The sequence below is a fragment of the Pleurodeles waltl genome, chromosome 1_2 (assembly GCF_031143425.1).
Source record: "Pleurodeles waltl isolate 20211129_DDA chromosome 1_2, aPleWal1.hap1.20221129, whole genome shotgun sequence".
Taxonomy (NCBI): domain Eukaryota; kingdom Metazoa; phylum Chordata; class Amphibia; order Caudata; family Salamandridae; genus Pleurodeles; species Pleurodeles waltl.
This window is the reverse complement of record NC_090437.1, coordinates 593,171,806-593,190,804: the sequence shown is the minus strand read 5'-3', so window position 1 is coordinate 593,190,804 and position 18,999 is coordinate 593,171,806. Positions and strand designations below refer to the sequence as shown.

General features: G+C 45.8%; 1 protein-coding gene across 2 annotated transcripts in view; it reads right to left on the bottom strand.

The window, feature by feature from the left end:
* The window catches only part of LOC138301712 (uncharacterized), a 326,933-nt gene extending 320,084 nt beyond the window's left edge, over positions 1 to 6,849 (bottom strand). Inside the window, exon 1 of one of the 2 annotated variants that reach the window (XM_069242229.1) lies at positions 6,651 to 6,849. In XM_069242229.1, coding sequence (XP_069098330.1) covers positions 6,651 to 6,673 — 23 coding nt within the window. In that variant the 5' untranslated portion in view covers positions 6,674 to 6,849. Of the gene's footprint in view, positions 1 to 6,572 lie in introns of both variants that reach the window. The other variant, XM_069242227.1, reaches the window with a different exon arrangement.
* Positions 6,850 to 18,999: the final 12,150 nt, after the last annotated feature.

The following is an 18,999-nucleotide window of genomic DNA, read 5'->3' as shown; positions in this document are numbered from 1 at the left end:
CGCGATATGAAGGGAGTTGAAGCCTTCCAGGACGACATTTTGATACACACGGAAGATGTGGAGGGGCACCTGGAACTGCTAGGCAGGGTGCTGGAGGTGCTAAAAGAAAGGGGGATGACGGTCTCCAAGGACAAATGCAAGTTCATGGAAGGGAAGATAGAATACCTAGGGCATGTGCTTACTCCAAATGGCATTGCGCCTAAAGATGATTTAGTGAGGGCCATACGAGATGCCCCTTGCCCAGGAGACAAGGACGCCTTACGATCGTTCCTGGGACTCAGTGAATACTATTCCAAGTTCATGCAAGGATACGCGACCACCGTGGAACCTCTAAGGAAACTGCTACGGAAGAACGAAAAGTACACGTGGGCGCAGGAACAAAATGATGCCTTTGAATCCGTCAAACAGGCAATCGCCGCGGCTCCAATATTACAGCCTTACAACAAGGATCTCCGGAACGTAATCACGGTTGACGCTAGTGCCAAGGGCATCGGCGCAGTGTTTTGCCAATTTCAAGGGAAGAAGGAGAACACAGTGGCATTCATATCCCGATCATTGAACGAAGCAGAGAAGCACTACAGCACCATCGAGCGGGAGACGCTCGCATGCGTCTGGGCCGTGGAGAAACTGAGGAACTATCTGTGGGGCAGGGAGTTCGAACTGGTCACTGACCACAAACCCTTGATATACATGATGGACGGGAAAGGACGTGGCAATGGCAAAGCCAGCTCGAGGCTCCTACGTTTACTGTCCAAGTTGCAAGAATATCACTTCAACATCAGACACATCAAGGGTGGCCTCAACTGCAGGGCGGATTGCCTATCGCGCATACCAGTCACGGGTGACGAGGACGCTTCCCTGGATGACACGGAATGCGTGGTAGCAATGGTTGACGCTACAGCCATGTGCGAGGGATCTATATCGGAGGAAGAGTGGTTGACGGCTCAGGAGAAGGACACGACTATTCGAAGGGTGATGGACCACATGACGTCTCGATGGCCCCCGGTCCGGAACTTGCACGGAGCACTCAGGAGTTTTCAACAGGTCAGCCCAGAACTCACCATTGAGGGCGGCTTTGTGAAGAGGCACGAGCTGTTTGTACCTCCGGAAAGTTTGAGAGACAAGTTAATCAGGATTGCCCATAAGGGTCACCCGGGCAGTACCGCTACAAAAAATCTCCTCAAACAGTACTACTGGTGGCCAGGGATATGCAGCGACATCTGCAGCTTCATTGATCGGTGCGGACCGTGCTTAAGGGCCGACAAGCATTGGAAGACGGCAAAAGGGGAGCTGCAACTGGTGGACATTCCTGCCAGCCCATGGAACAAGATTGCCATTGATTTCGCGGGCCCATTCACACTGCTACCAGACGAGTGTAGACATCTCATCGTCCTCACGGATTACTTCTCCAAATGGATTCACTACAAGTTCGTCAGGGAAGTTACCACTGAACGAGTGATCAAGACATTGACGAAAATTTTCGCGATTGAGGGGCAGCCAAAGATCATGGTTTCCGACAATGGCACCCAGCTAGTGTCCAGGCAGATGAAGGATTTTCTGTCCAGGTTAGGGATTAAGCAGGAGAAGACCCCGCTGTACAGCCCAAAGAGCAATGGGCAGGTCGAGCGGATGAATAGGTTCCTCAAAGAGGGCGTGCAACAGGCAGTCGCCTCCCATATGGATGTGAAAGCGTTTCTAGCAGACAAAGTACACACTTTTCACAACACGCCCAGTGAAGTTACGGGACACACTCCATTCTACTTGATGAGAGGGAGAAGATGCATGAGTGAGCTTACCCCCAAATTCAATAAGTGGTATGACATGAGGGAGGAAAATGAGGGGGTATCTGACGAGAGATTGAGAGTCAAAGAAAGAATAATGGCTAAACAGGAAAGCAACAAGCGGTATGCTGACAATGTGAATAGAGCCAAAACTAAAAATATAGTGAAGGGGGATTGGGTATTGGTGAAGAAATCTAACAAGGTAATGAAAGGAGAGTCTGTGTTTCAAACCCCTGTACGGGTGCAAGGAGTGACAAGAGGGGCAGTCTGTTTGGAAGGAAGGGGATGGCGAAACAAGGACGACATCATCAGGCTCAAGGCTGGTCAGGAGGAAATCATCATGAGAGGTAGTCGTGCGTGTGGGACCAAAAGCACGGACGATGAGGATGAGTGGCAAGGTCGTGGAGCCAGGGATGTAGTCAGTAGTGATGAGGAGTATGTGAGTACGTCTCCTGTGAGAGAGCGAATCGGGCATGGAAGTGCAGAGCGATGTGAGAAAGCATGGCGCGGCTTGACGAATGTCGAAGGACAGAATGGTAGCAGGACCGAACCTGCGAAGAGTGACAATCACAACGTGATGAGTTCTGATCAAGAGGATGCATGCGCCGTCGGGGTGGGTTCACCCCAGTATAATACTTCTAGTAGGCCAATGAGGCATATCCGAGCTCCCAAGAGGTTCGAAGATTTTGTTATGAGATGAATCTCCATAAGTTCTTGTTCTGTTAAAAGGGGAGATGTCGTACGTGAGTTGACGTACTAGACGTCGGGGACAGGGTTTGTCCTTCCTTAATGTTTATAGCCTCCTGACGTCACGGCCAATCCGCATCGAGGGTAGTCGTGACGTCAGGGGGCGGCGGGAGACACAGAAGGAAAGCGGAGCGCGAAGACGCGACTCGGCGGTGCTCTCGCCGGCTCCTCGTGGGCCTTGTTGTTAGTGGCAGGAAAAGAATAAAGAACGGTTTGAACACAATGCAGCTGCCTCGCATCCTTCATTCTTGCCACTACACGTCTACATGAGTAACTTCTCTCTTGTCATCTATTTCATGTGCTCGGAACTCTGCAGTGACAAATATTCCTGTTGTTTACATTACTCGGCTGTAGTCATATATGTTTGCCTGCTCTTCTTTACTCCGCCTTCTCGGTCAGCCTCCCTGGTGTTATTTGTCGAGACTGAACTAGGCGAGTAGCTGAACTTTGAATCTTTCATGGAAGTAAAATACGGTGTAGATTTGGGCTATAGCTAGTATCTACGCGCAATACTACATGCACATTATCACTGAAACAGCTGGGGATTTTTAGAAGACTCCTGACTCAGCATTTCGAAGATTCTCTCACTTTACTGCTTATTCCCCCCCCCCCGGGTTATTTTACTCCTTCAAAAATTCTAAACTTCCCCCTAACCATTTTTTTCAGCTACCCCACTGGTTTCGCCTCCTTCTGCTGGTCTCCGGTACCATTTGTAAACGTTTTCTGACACAAAATGAAACATTTGCAGCGACTCGGAAAATAGTGCACATTGTGCTTGCACGTGGTTTGCTGACACACTATTAACGTTTTCCCGTTGATAAATGTTCACACCAAGTAACAAACATTGACTAATAGCACGTGCAAAACAGACACAAATATCGGTTGCAAATATTATTCTCCGTTATAGACCCCAAATTGTAAATTGGGAATCAAAACACTTCAAGTACCGGGCACAAATTGAATATGCGCCGGGGATTTTTAATTCCTGATATTACCAATTGGAGCTTAATCCTCAAACAAGTATGTTGTCCAGATATTCTATGGATATTTACACGCCACAAAAACTGCATTAGCTGTCAGTGCCTTGCCTTAATATGCATGGGTAGACCTTTACACTAGGATGCCAACCTTCGAGTAGAGAACAATTCCATTGAAGCTTCACTTCCAAATTACTAATATGGTAATACCGAAAACAGGAGTTCCTCCCAACATGGAAATTTGATTAGAAAGTTCCCCTCTCAACTTTTCAGATAGCCTGACTCAAATTCGAAGGAATTTAAGGACGTTGACTTTACCACGGTGCTAAAACAGGTGTTGTTTCTATTTCAATAACTGAAATCCGCTTTGGTGAGAAGGAATCCATGCTGTAACCACATCGCACAAACATTTCCTGAACCATGGGAATCATTATTCCAATATATCGTGTGCTGGAATTCCCAGAAGAACCTCCAGAATGCTGTATGTTGAAAAAAGCTGCAGGACTCAGTTGGCAATGCAGACTCATGTGGGGGCACAGATCTCGACAAGGCCGCTGGTAGCAACTGAGGGCAAGCACCACATTCACTGACTGTTCATCTATATGGAAAATCCGTCACTCTCACCCCCTAGACTACTTCACTCTCATAATGTCTTTATTTACTTAAGTGCTTGCTGTTCATATCTCACGTGGCATTCCAGAGCCCTGCCTCATGCCTATGACTGACAGCCAACTCTCTGCTTTCAGCTGAAGACTAGAATGACCTGGGAATACCGTTTAGGCCAGTCCCCACCCACGTTGTCCTGCGCAGTCCTGCCCCTGAATGCATCTTCGAGGAAGGAGCGGAGGATGATCCTTGACAAATGTATCTGGTTTATCATGGTCCATTTACTTTGGATGCCCTTGTCTTCTATAGAAAACCGCCATTGTTTCGGGAAACTAGAAATAATAGTTGGTTCTGGTTAGCACGTGCCTTAAAGGGCTTGGTGAGGAGTAGGCCCATGCTGGATGCAAAGATTCTCACACACAATAGAAATCCGACACAGAGGTGTTTGGAATTTATTGCCTGTGATAACTATTGCCTATTTTGACTTTATGGGGAATAACACATGAATTTTGGTAGTTATAGTACCAAATCTGCATGTCCCGATAAATACTAATCCTTTTCTCTCTGGAACATTCCAGCATGTTTGACCTGGCGCAATATAAGTGTGTGAATATTATAGTGTGTGAAAAAGTCACACCACTTATAATTGAGATCCTGCGCAAACAGCTGTTGAACAGGGATCAGAATTTATCAGCCCACCTGTAATCACTCAGGCCCTTAAACTGTCACCTGTGCAACAATCTATACCACCTACTTATCTAAGTCATTTTCTTCACCTTCGTATCATGGTAATTCTAAGGGCGCCTAGTAGCACGGAGAAGTATATTTAGGTGACATGTGGGGAGGCAGTACCTCCCATAGCCACTTTCTTTCATGAGACGACTGGGCAATACTTAGGCCCTCATTCTGACCTTGGCGGGCGGCGGAGGCCGCCCGCCAAAGTCCCGCCGTCAGGTTACCGTTCCGCGGTCGAAAGACCGCGGCGGTAATTCTGACTTTCCCGCTGGGCTGGCGGGCGGTCTCCTTCAGACCGCCAGCCAGCCCAGCGGGAAAGAGGCTTCCACGATGAAGCCGGCTCGGAATCGAGCCGGCGGAGTGGAAGCTGTGCGACGGGTGCAGTTGCACCCGTCGCGTATTTCACTGTCTGCGCAGCAGACAGTGAAATACATTTAGGGGCCCTCTTACGGGGGCCCCTGCAATGCCCATGCCAGTGGCATGGGCACTGCAGGGGCCCCCAGGGGCCCCGCGACCCCCCCTACCGCCATCCGGATCTCGGCGGTCCGACCGCCGGGATCTGGATGGCGGTAGGGGGGGTCGGAATCCCCGCGGCGGTGCAGCAAGCTGCGCCGCCGCGGAGGATTCAATGGGGCCGCGGTACACTGGCGGGACCCCGCCAGTGGTGCCGGTCCGACCGCGGCTTTACCGCCGCGGTCGGAATCCCCATTGGAGCACCGCCGGCTTGTCGGCGGTGCTCCCGCGGTCCTCCGCCCTGGCGGTCAAAGACCGCCAGGGTCAGAATGAGGGCCTTAATTTGTTAATAAATATGTGACAGTGTCAAAAGCTCTCCTCTGAAACACTCGGCTGCTGCAAGTAAATGTGAGAGCACTGAATTCTGATGCATGGTAATCCTGAAACAATCCCCGGCCTCTTAAATCCATTTACAGTCACTCCCTGCCTCTTCAGCTCACTCTTGCAGCTTTCTGCTTTCTCCCTTTGTGACGCTTTTTCGTTTTTCTCTTCCTCCCTCTTTTCCATGTGTCTTTTGCTTGCAATAAATGCTTGAGGCAGAAAAATAAGTGCTGGCCCTCAAAAATAAGTAGCGATGCCCGCACCGGAAACCACTAGCTCAAATTAAGTACTGCGAATGGGCCAATGGCATCACATTCCACGATGAAGTACAGGGACAGCACTAAATGCAATACAACTCAAACAAACTTACAACTGTTCAGATAGACAGCTTATCCCGGAACACAATGAAATCGAGACTGCTGAACGGGTTGAATACGGGCAAGCCACCCATGCGCGTCCTTTGCTCATACATTAGGAACTGACCCAATGAACAGTATCTTTACTTCATTTAACTTTTTGACAAACACAAGCGTTGCCAAACTTTCGGCCGGGCCTGATTAGGAATGTATTTTTCTAAGTTTTTTTTTGCATCGGAAGTACACTGTTGTCGCATTGAGTTGCTGCACGCTTCACAATTCGAATGAGGAGCGTGCACGTGCAGCAGGTGCAGTGATAACGGGGCAAAGGGCCTGAGTGGTCATTGCACCGTGGTTATTGTTTTTTGCTATACACACGCCAGTCGGAGGGGTAGGGGCACTCCCCTTTCTCGCATTAACCGCCGGCCCCACCCCCAGACACCCGGCCACTTGCAACGTCAATGACTCAATTATTTTACTTTAAACGGCACCATCAGGCCACCTCAGGAAAACGTCTATCTCTAAATAAAGCTCACCCATCGGACGACTTGATCAGCAACTGTTTACTCTTGTCATATTCTTCAGTGTCAGACTCGTCATCTACTAGCACATACTTCTCCTTGCATCCTTCCATCATCTTGAAGGCTTTTCAAAAGGCAGCTGGTCCCCTTTCTCAGCTTTGAAGCAGCTTCCTTCTTCGTTATTGGCTAGGCCGTCCGGTTCCCTCTGAGCGCCTCAAAACCGACGGGCCGGTTTGCCAGCGCTGCCTGAGCAAGGAAAGGCCTGTGCTGAATACTTGCTGAAATGCCGCGTTTTGTTCTCTAAATACTTAATTTGTTAATAAATATGTGACAGTGTCAAAAGCTCTCCTCTGAAACACTCGGCTGCTGCAAGTAAATGTGAGAGCACTGAATTCTGATGCATGGTAATCCTGAAACAATCCCCGGCTCTTAAATCCATTTACAGTCACTCCCTGCCTCTTCAGCTCACTCTTGCAGCTTTCTGCTTTCTCCCTTTGTGACGCTTTTTCGTTTTTCTCTTCCTCCCTCTTTTCCATGTGTCTTTTGCTTGCAATAAATGCTTGAGGCAGAAAAATAAGTGCTGGCCCTCAAAAATAAGTAGCGATGCCCGCACCGGAAACCACTAGGTTTCCGGTGCGGGCCGTCCGGTTCCCTCTGAGCGCCTCAAAACCGACGGGCCGGTTTGCCAGCGCTGCCTGAGCAAGGAAAGGCCTGTGCTGAATACTTGCTGAAATGCGCGTTTTGTTCTCTAAATACTTAATTTGTTAATAAATATGTGACAGTGTCAAAAGCTCTCCTCTGAAACACTCAGCTGCTGCAAGTAAATGTGAGAGCACTGAATTCTGATGCATGGTAATCCTGAAACAATCCCCGGCCTCTTAAATCCATTTACAGTCACTCCCTGCCTCTTCAGCTCACTCTTGCAGCTTTCTGCTTTCTCCCTTTGTGACGCTTTTTCGTTTTTCTCTTCCTCCCTCTTTTCCATGTGTCTTTTGCTTGCAATAAATGCTTGAGGCAGAAAAATAAGTGCTGGCCCTCAAAAATAAGTAGCGATGCCCGCACCGATGCCCGCAATTTACAACTGTTCAGATAGACCGCTTATCCCGGAACACAATGAAATCGAGACTGCTGAACGGGTTGAATACGGGCAAGCCACCCATGCGCATCCTTTGCTCATACATTAGGAACTGACCCAATGAACAGTATCTTTACTTCATTTAACTTTTTGACAAACACAAGCGTTGCCAAACTTTCGGCCGGGCCTGATTAGGAATGTATTTTTCTAAGTTTTTTTTTGCATCGGAAGTACACTGTTGTCGCATTGAGTTGCTGCACGCTTCACAATTCGAATGAGGAGCGTGCACGTGCAGCAGGTGCAGTGATAACGGGGCAAAGGGCCTGAGTGGTCATTGCACCGTGGTTATTGTTTTTTGCTATACACACGCCAGTCGGAGGGGTAGGGGCACTCCCCTTTCTCGCATTAACCGCCGGCCCCACCCCCATACACCCGGCCACTTGCAACGTCAATGACTCAATTATTTTACTTTAAACGGCACCATCAGGCCACCTCAGGAAAACGTCTATCTCTAAATAAAGCTCACCCATCGGACGACTTGATCAGCAACTGTTTACTCTTGTCATATTCTTCAGTGTCAGACTCGTCATCTACTAGCACATACTTCTCCTTGCATCCTTCCATCATCTTGAAGGCTTTTCAAAAGGCAGCTGGTCCCCTTTCTCAGCTTTGAAGCAGCTTCCTTCTTCGTTATTGGCTAGGCCGTCCGGTTCCCTCTGAGCGCCTCAAAACCGACGGGCCGGTTTGCCAGCGCTGCCTGAGCAAGGAAAGGCCTGTGCTGAATACTTGCTGAAATGCCGCGTTTTGTTCTCAGACTGCTGCCCGCCCCTCCGTGAGAACCGCCTCCACTCCCTGGCACACCTGGGAAGCGTTCACTGGATGGTTGGGAGCCTGCAGGTTTTGTCTTTCAGCAGGAGGAGATTTGGGTTTTCAGGATGGCAATTGGATTGTGAAAGAAGGCATGTGATTCATACCTCTACATAATTTCCCCTCTCCGGTTTCTCTTGCCTTCACTGCTTTATTTAATTAGAAATGCTAAGCGCAATCCGAAAAGAAGGGGGCATTATGGCAGACTCGACAAGGCCTGTCAGCTTTCAGCGCGGTCATTCCTTGTTGTCAGTAGAATTGTTGGAGCTCTTGATGGAAATAAGTGTATTTATTGCTTACCGGGTGACCTTGAATGAAATGTGTAGAACAGCTAAAATGTTTTACACAAACTGCTCAGTGCAGCACACTGTATCACTCGCATGCCCTTGATGCCACAAATACAGCACTCAGGCAATTGTGCATGAAAAAGACCTCTGTGATTGCTACACGAAATACGTTTTGTTGTTTAAAAAAAACATGGCACTCCTAGAAAATACAAAACATTGCAATGTGAACACAGATTTTCGCTCAGCCCTACTCTATATGACCCCACTCACCAGTGCCATCTGTGCCCACAGAATCCTCATTATATCCTATGCTGATGACACTCCTCTCATACTCTCCCTCTCCAACAAGATGTCAAACACCTGGACTAATTTTCCCACCTACAAGTCGAAGTCGCAAGATGCATGAAAACCAACTGCCTCAGGCCCAACACAGACAAGACAGAAATAGTAATCTTTGGCAAAGACACCTCACTCTCGGACGCATTCTGGTGGCCTGCCAAACTCAGGCCCGCACCCCTCGTGGTATCCCATGCAAAGAGCCTCAGAATAGTACTCGACAACTAACTCGCCCACACACATAAGGTGGTCAAGAAGCCCTTCAAATGGCTTCCCATCAATACTTGCAGAATCAACACCAAAGCCATCATCACCAGCAATCTGGACTACGGCAAAACACTCTATGCTGGAATCAATGCTCAACTGACCAGAAGACTTCCAACAATTCAAAATTCAGCAGGGAGGCCCACTCAACCTCCCACCCCACACTCACATCACCTTGAACCTCAAAGTGCCCTACTGGCTCCAGTCCACGTACAAGCACTTTTCAGACTCCTCATGCACACATACCTAAATACAGTGCTTAATTTGTGTTTGTTCTTTCTGGTGCTGAGCACCAACACTTATTCTTGAGGGCCAACGCTTATTTTTCTGCCTCAAGCATTTACTGCGAGCAAAAGACACATATGGGAAAGTCAAAGGAAGAGAAAAACGAAAAAGCGTCTCAATGGGAGAAAGCAGAAAGCTGCAAGAGTGAGCTGAAGGGGCAAGGAGTGGAATTAAACAGATTGAAGAGGACCGAGATGGCTTCAGGATTACGCTGCTTCAGTCTTCCGTTTTTTTTCCATCGGCAGTACACAGTTGTCGCATTGATATTTAGTTGCAGCAGCCACGTTTTTCAGAGGAGGGCTTTGGGCACCGGCACGTTTTTATTTACAAATTAAGCACTACCTACACAGTTGCAGAAACTTCCACAAACCTACCAGACACCTCCACTCAGCTGAACTGATACTCGCACACTCTGCATAACTAGCTCCAGCGGTCGTGCCTTCTCCCATTTCACTCCTAAAGCCTGGAATGTCCTGCTCCTGCACGTTAGAGTCACCTCCCCAGTTCTAAAATTCTGTAAGAAACTGAAGACCGGCTCTTCACCTAACCCTAACCCTGGCGCAGCCCATACAGCTCCTGCTTCAGTGCCAAACTACCTTTCCCAGTGAGTTATGTGCTATACAAAGCACATAGGGGGCTAAACTCAGTCACCAAGACTGATGCACACCCATCCCCTGAGCTGATGAGATCATATATTGGTTGGGAGCTGCCAAGGTCCGAGCATGTTTGTTTGGCAGATTACCTTAACCTGTGGGGGCTGAAGAGAGGACTGCGTTCTCCATCCCACAGACCATTTTCAGTTTAAGGTGATGACCCTTGGGTTAAAGAATTCCCCAGCCACCTTCCAGAGGCTGGTTAGTAAAATCCCATCTGGGATGGAGGCTTGCAGTGCCACATATGTAGACAACATTGTGGTCTTGAGCTCTAACTGGGAAGACTACCTGTTGCACCTCCAGATTTGCTTCAGGTCCTGCAGAAGGCAGGCCTGACTATTAAGGCCAGTAAATGCGAGATAGGGCAGAAAACTGTGGTCTGTTCTGGAGCTAGTGGGGGCAAGGGGCAGCAGCAGTTCCAGGCCAAAATTCAGACAGTCTTTGACTGGGACCCCCCGCCACCCCACCCCAAGACCCAAACTGAAGTAAGAGTGTTCTAGAGCCTCACCAGATACACAGGAAATTTATCAAGGGGCACCATTGTTGCTTCCTTGATAGAGCTGACGTCTAATAAGCAGTCTAGACAGATGATTTGGATTGAGGCTTGCCCGAATACTTCTGACATCTGGAAGGAGGCCAGTGGTACAACATTTGTGCTTAAGGCCCCTGACTTCTCTGAGAAATTCATTGTCCATACTGAGATCTCAGAGCATGGTAAATGGGCAGTGCTCTTGCAGCTGAATGACTATGCCTAGACCAACTTGTTGCCTTAATCAGTGGAAGGTTACTTCCCAGGGAACAGAGGTGGAGTGCAATTAAAAGAAAGTTTGGGACTCAACACTGGGACGAACCACATACCTCTGAGATTGCTAATACAGATGAGGGTTGAGAATCCCAAACTGCTGAGGTGGTCCATCTCCCTACATTGAATGGACTTTATGGTGAAACATTGCCTAGGAACTGACCACAAAAATACTAATGGTCTTTCCAGGTTCTTCTCTCTTAGCAATGAGAACTCCCATGAGGGTGGGTAGTTCTTTTTGCTTTCAGTTGGGGGAGACATTTGTTAGACCTGACATTTTTGGTATGGTATTCCCCCAAACGTTTTGCCTTCACTCCTTCTGTTTTGCTAAGTTCATTTTCATTGGCATTAGGACTCTGTGTACTTTACCACTTCTCAAAATGAAAGTGCCAAAGAAGAGGGAACTGCTATGTTGCCAACGTCAACATGCATGACGAGTTAACAGTGTAAAATAATGCCAAATTGAAAGTATCATTGCCTCTGTCTGGGGGGGATGGGACATGCAGGGGATGCTGGGCCTTAGCCATGGGGCCTGGGGTCATTTGCCTCTGGTGTCCTTGGGTTCATCCTACTATTGCTCTGCAAAACTAGATCATGTACAACCTCTACAGCACTTAACTCTCAGTGTTAGCAATGAACAATAGTCATAGGCTTCCTAAAGAGGTTGTGTTGAGGTGCTCATGCTCAGAACTCAACAAACAACCAGCAGTGCAACAATGGACTGTCCAGACCATTGATAAAGAAAAGTACTTTAATACATCTAGAAAATTAAATTCTTCACAAAACAGGCTACAAATCCAAATGCTTTATTGGCTTTGGAACAATTGCACTGTGGTTGTTATGTCCTTCTTCACTCCCCCGGTTCCCTTCCTGCATAAGCTAGGTCGGTTTGCCTCTTTCTTGATTCAAGTTCTTCAAGGCAGGGATATAAGTACACATTACCCCTGTTTACTGGTTTGTGTGCTGAGTTCTCTCAGCAGTCTCTAAGTGTTATTTCTCATCCCAGCAGAGTGGCTTACTCCGTGTTTGGCCTCTGGCAAGGACCTCCAGCATGGGTCTGCCTGGCTTGCTGTTCCAAATGGAGACACGCTTGTTGGAGGTTCTCCCACACTCTGACCCCAGGAAGCAGCAGCGGAGGTAGTCGGTGCATACATGGAGTGCTCTGGCAAGGACACAAGCCTCCTGCTGATGATGAGCCCACTTCTGGGCTTCAGCAGAGCTAGATTTATGGACCTTGGTTTAAGAGATCATACTCCACTTTGGTGCAGTCTCTGGAGCAGTGCAACTTCTTCTCGGGCACAGTTACTTTTAGCAGTGGCACAGTCTGATTGGGCACACTTTGTTGATGAAATGTCGCAATATTCTTGGGTATCCTTTGTTGATAAAGCAGCAGAGAGTGCTCAGGTGAATTTAAATGATTTAACAGCACCTTCCGCTTAGGATATTGTTGATTCAGTGGCGCAGACCACTGTTGATGGTTCCCGCCTGGAGCTGCTCACACGAAAAGGTCAAACATAGATTTCCTCAGGCACACAGTTTGCTCTCCTCATCCTTCAAGCTCATACTGACCCTAACACCACTGGGGTCAAGCTGCTTGGGCCTTTTACTAGACATCCATACCTCCTGCCTGGCTGGCAGGCTCATTGATCTTTCAGCAGACAGATTTGCTTCCAGGTGCCCCACAGCCCTTCAATACTCTGGTTCACTCATTTCCCCAACGCAGGCCACAAATGCATCCAGACATAACATACAATTAGGATATTAATTCTGGGATCTGGATTAGCACACAGAGTGGGCCAGTTGGCCTCCAGTACAATGACAAAGATAAAAATCTTTGGTCTACAGCTACTGCTTCACAAAACACAGTCTCTGCCATCACCACTCTATATGCTAAACCCACAGCAAGGACTATAGTCCGCGATTAAACAACTGAGGGCATGCTTGGTGCACCCATCCAGATCACAAGAGACAGGGCTAGGACTTCACTCACGTCGACAGACACACCTAGGCCTTCATCACACCCTTACCAGGCTAGTGTGAGGCTGGGACCAAAATAGAAAACCAGGATAACAAGTACCCACAGGCGATCACTCAGAGCAGAGAAATTTGAATATTCACCATGCAGGGGACATTCCTTTCCCAACAGGCAAAATATGACAGTTAATAATTATATTGCGCCAATGTTTGCTGAGCAATATGATGTAAACATTCATAAGTCAGGTTATAGTGGTATACAATTTAGTCTACAATGCCATTTAAGATAGGGGATGTCCGCTCTCAAAAACCTTAACGGTCATCCTCAAACCCCGCGACAGACAGTGCTGCCTACAGAAGTCCAATGTAGACATTTGTTAATCCGGCCATTAGGTTGCTCTCACAAAGGCCCTTTGGAGCCTTGCCTTTAAACTAGTTAATGTCAGAACACTCTCCAGAACATGCATGCCTTGCTTCTCATCATATGCCAGTCTTGATTTCAACACAACTACCCTGGTGCGTTACGGTCCACGTAGCTCTTTTTTATGGGCGAGCACAAAGTGCTCCGTCCATTCTGTAATCTCTCTTTGGGCTTGAAACCACGCCCATGCCACGTCAGTCACTTGCATTGGTTCGTGGGCTTGCCTTTTAAAATCCGCTTGCTTTCATTTGTGAAAGGCATGCATACCTCATGCCTTTTCCGGAGTTTAGCCCACCTACACAGCACCGTTAAAGTACCAAAAACATATGAGGCTCAATGTTTTCAGCCTGGAGTCTGGACTACTTTATCTGTTTATTTTACACGCAGCGCAATTGTGCTGCATTTTACATAGCGCAATCGCGCTGTGTTTTTTTGTTGCTTTACAACGCTAATAGCTCTAACTCGAACAAATGCGAGACACGTTGCATTGAAAATGCTTGTTTGTTATTGTAATCTTGCCTAGATTATGGCCAGGAGCGGGATCTCTGTTTGGCATCATAGTTCCTGGCTATTATGGATGTACTGACCTTTTCACACTTGCTTCCTGGACTTTTCACACTCTCAGCTGTAATCCGCACTCAGTTCCTGGTTTATCTATTTTCCTTCTTTTACCTGCTGCCTTTTCCTAGTCTTTCCCTCTCCAAGTCCAAGTGCAGCAATCCCTCCATTTGTGGGTCCCTTGTTTCCCGTATCTGGTCGATTACTCATATCTGGCTTGCTCCCTGCACCTGTGCTTTTCTTTCTGCCCTGTGAGCTCATTGTTCTGTATTCTAGAAACCATCTTTATTGCTGCGACTCTGGCCATCCAGTACTGTCTTGCTGCTTTGATTTCAGGCTTGTGCTTTTTCTTTCTTTCTTAGTAGTTTTCAAATTGCCTGCTTTTTTACATTGGTTTCTGTACCTTGAGGTTCAGTCTCTCTGTCCCTGTTGTAAGATGGTATTTCTAGTTTTGGTCTGCATACTTCAGTCCAGCATTTTTCTGTATGCATATTCCTTCTAGAGTGCTTCAGTCTTCTGTATTCTGTGTGTATTCTTCCAGCCCTGTCCTTGTTTGTGAGCAGATCCATGTTTCTGTACTTCAGTGTTCCTTGATTAGAGTACTTCCATTCCAGCCCTTCTGTTTCTCTTTAGAATGTGGTCTTTCAATACCTTGTTTCAATATTCAGATCCACTTTCCCCATTCTCCATGTTCTCCCTTCTGTTTATGTTGAAACCATGTTATTACAGAGGGTGCCAGTGAGTTCTGAGTCTTGGTGCCTCTTGCACAGAGACTCACTCTGCACTCTTCTTCCACAAGAGCTGTCAAGTGTATTCCATGACTCTTTGAGAATAACTGCCCATTGCTCTAATGTTAGATCTTTTTCATTTACAGACAGATCACTTTCCATAGCGCATATAAATTGTTGCTTTTGATAGTTTGTGATTTGTTTTTCTGATTTGTACTTCGCATTGCCTTCTTATGGTTGGTGGTACGGCAAATGCTTTTTTTGTCTAATTTTGGCTTTGCAGCCATTACCTAGTTCTATGCTATGTCCCAACCGCCGTCCATTCCCACTTTCTTCAATCCTCAGCATCTGTCCTGTCCTTCTCCATCCAAGCTGTTAGGTATGTTGTTGGGTATGCTAAACATTATCTCCTGAATTTTCTTGTCCTTGCAGAGAACAAGCAATTCTTGATAGTTGATCTAGTCCTGATCATTTGACAGGTCCTGCCAGCATTACCCCCTCCCCAAATCTTTCTCTGCTTGCACCACTCTATCGGTGCCATTAGGTTCAGCCACAATTTCTGCTGAAGTAATCTGGAAAAATAAGGCAACCTAGAAAATAGAACCATCAGGGATCCTACAGACGATTCTGATGAATTCCACCATAAAACTAAGCACTAGTGATTTTAGTATAACAACAGACCCTTAACAACACATCAAAAAAGGAGAGTTTCCCACACCCATGAATGTATGGCTATTAGTGTATCATATGGGTAACGTCTTTCCCAAGCAGAACTTCAAGTGTACAGAACTACAAAAGTTAATGAATTGTGACCAATCCACAGTGCAGAAGTATCGTCACACAGACATTGCCCCATTAAACACATTACAGAACAACAGTGGATACAATCGGCCAGCTACTAATCTCAACACCAACAACTTTCCCTTAAACATTGACCATGAATGTTGCACATTTGCAATGCGTATGTTAAAACATTCTAAAAAAAGTCTGGCTGTGACTGACTCCAATAATCCCATGAACTCATAATAAGAGGTATTGTAAATCACTGATTGCTGCTGTAATATTTTACTTATTGGACATTATCCAAGGTGATGCAGTCTTCTCTTTTACTCATCTCCAAAACAATTTATCCTCTTAAGAAGTCAGTAATTATGAAACTCATCCCCTAATATACACCAAATGCATAGATTCCAGAAATTTAGCTATGATTAAATATATTTAGTATATGTCTGGCCGTGTTGCATCCTAGGTTTAAAAGAAATTATCATCTAAGGGCATTTCCAATTTGCAGACTATTAAAGATTTTCCTACTATGGTATTGTCTTTCACTTTCTCACTTAAAGAATTTCAACAAATATGGCTTTGTAATGTATCAAGATGACTATATGTTTCCGCATATTAATCAACTTGCATTATTACATGTAACTGTTTATGAGCCCCTACTGAACATATTAAGGCTAAATTAACTGATATTCCTGTATGCTGGTACTGTAATAATAGCAATGTTTCGATACAGCACCTCTTATATGAGTGTCCTGTTATATTTAGATTCTAGTCTCAGGGCCTGATTACAACCTCGTCGGATGGGATACTCCAGCACAAATGTGACGGATATCCCTCCTGACATTTCACAAGATCCATAGGATATAATGGAACTTGTAATACGGCGGACGGGATATCCGTCACATTTGTGACAGAGTATCCCATCCCCCTAGGTCGTAATCAGGCCCATAGTTTGGGAAATAATATGTGCAATCATCAATATTTCCAATCCTGTCTCATACGATATATCTATCTGTAAATCATTTGCCTTTCCTACTTCTTCATCTCTTGCGTATAAGAATTTTGTTTTGCTTTTTTAATTTCTTCAGCTATTAAAACCATAACGTCTTACTGAAAGATGCTACATTAATAACTATTCATAAATTGTGCACAAGGAGAACTTTCACATGACAAGATTATGGATTATCTTCTATTAATTCGACCAAATTATTTCATACATTTACTGGAAACAACTTGTAGCATTATGTATCTCAAACTGTATAAATATATATGAATATTCGTTTCTTATTGATATAATTTACTGATCTCTATTTATCCCATTGAAATTATGCTATTCTGAAGTAGCTCAGTTTATTTTAAAATGATTGTCTTCCTTTTTCTTTACTGTTTCTATCAGTATTAATCGAATTTTTTTAGGTGATACTTTTGAATATCTGATTGCTAGTTTTTCATATTATCACTTGGTATTTTTTTAATGCTATTTGTAATGCATTTCTCTAAAATCCCAATAAATATTTTGAACACAAGGTAGCCTGTGCCAAAGTATGTCTCTTAAATCAACCACTTGTGTAATACCCCTTTGGATACTTCGCTCAAATGTACACATAAAACCAGGCACCGGCCGGTCCATCTACATAATGGTACTTTACCAGGAAGGGTTTCCTGGAAGCAGTATGGGTAGATGCAATACCTTTCGAGGATGATAGAGTTGCGCCAGCATCAAGAGCCTGTCTTGAACTAAACAGAATTTGCTACAGTGGCATACTATGCCAATACAAATTTCACCTTCAAATGTCTAGATGAACCAGACACACATCCAAACAGGATCCAGCCTGACATTCCCATTAACAACGACCTCACACGCTACTGAAGCCACAATATCCACGCACCTCAGAGAATCTCACATATAACAACCCAAGTACAGGCAATCAACACATCCCTCCACTGTAGGAGCCAACACTAAAACATTAATGAACGCAACTATAAAGATAGGAAAAAACATTTACTACTGGCAAATTTACCTCCCCTGGAAAACAAAACTGAGGAAAACAAAAGGACATACCAGAGAGAAACAAACATTTTATTCATGTAACATATTTATAGAGTGCACTGTCACCAATAGGTATCCTGCCACTAGTAGCCTTAAATCGGGATGAGAAAAGCTGCAAAGAAAGGGAAGAAGGAGAATGCTAGAGTTAATGAGGGAAGAGCCAGGTTTTCAAAGCTTTTGTAAAATGCAGAATATCAGCTGAGAATCTAAGGGAGGCAGGAAGCTGATTCTAAAGCTGGACTGCTCTCACTGTGAGGCACACCCACCCTGTCTTATCTTCTTGAATTTAGGAATGCAGATACGATTGGCAGATGAAGAATTTACTGTTTTGTAAGAGGATTAGTCCTAGACCCTGAAGAACTTTAAAGACAATGCATAAGGATTTAAAGACTATTCTCGTTATTGGTAACCAGTGAAGCTCCTTCATTGCATCCAATGCAGGGGATCTTACAGGCCTATCCAGAGACAGTTTGGCCACTGCGGCTATATCTTTATATAGTCTGTTTATCAGAGTTTTTGGACCTCCTAAAAGAAGAGCTTTGCCATAGTCTAGCCTACTCAGGATTACATTGCGCACAATCAAAGTTCTTGGATTTTTCTGTAGCATGAGAAGGAGTTTTCACAGAGCCCGAAGAAGCGAGAAACAAGTCCCTGCTACTTTGGTGACGTGACCGTCAAGGGACAGTTTATTGTCAAAATAACCCCCAAATTACAGACAGAGTCCGAGGGTAATTGCTCATCCTTTGCTGACAATGGCCTAAAGTTGGCAGGGAAACTCAGAGGAACGTTGTTAGCTGAGCAACACAAGAACTCAGTTTTGTCTCCATTGAATTTGAGGGAGTTGGAGTTCAACCAGGTAACAATGTCCTTCATACAATTGTGAAAGACACTGACTGCTGTCTGATGGTCACTATCTATTGACAAAATCAGCTGAATGTTGTCAGCATAATTGACCAATCTAAGGTTGTGAGTTTTGAAAAGAGTCACTTTTGGCCTTGTGTATTAATTAAACAAAATTGGACTAAGAGCTGACCGTCGGGGATTCTATGTTTAACTTCCCTAAAAGCAGAGCAGAAGTGGAGGGGGGAGAGCAATGGCCTGACAGCGCTCTGACAAATAGGAGCACATCCAGTTCAGTGCTGTTCCACCTACTCCTACCATTGGGAGTCTATCCAGAAGAATGTTATGGTTTACTGTGTTAAAAGCGGCAGATAGATCAAGTAAGATCAAGATCGCTCACTGGCCGCTATCGACTAGCATCCAGAGCTTGTGCATGGCATTGAGAAGAGCTGACTCAGTTCCATGCCCTGTTCTAAATCCAAGCTGCTCCTTCTCTAATATGGTGTGATGTTCCAGGTA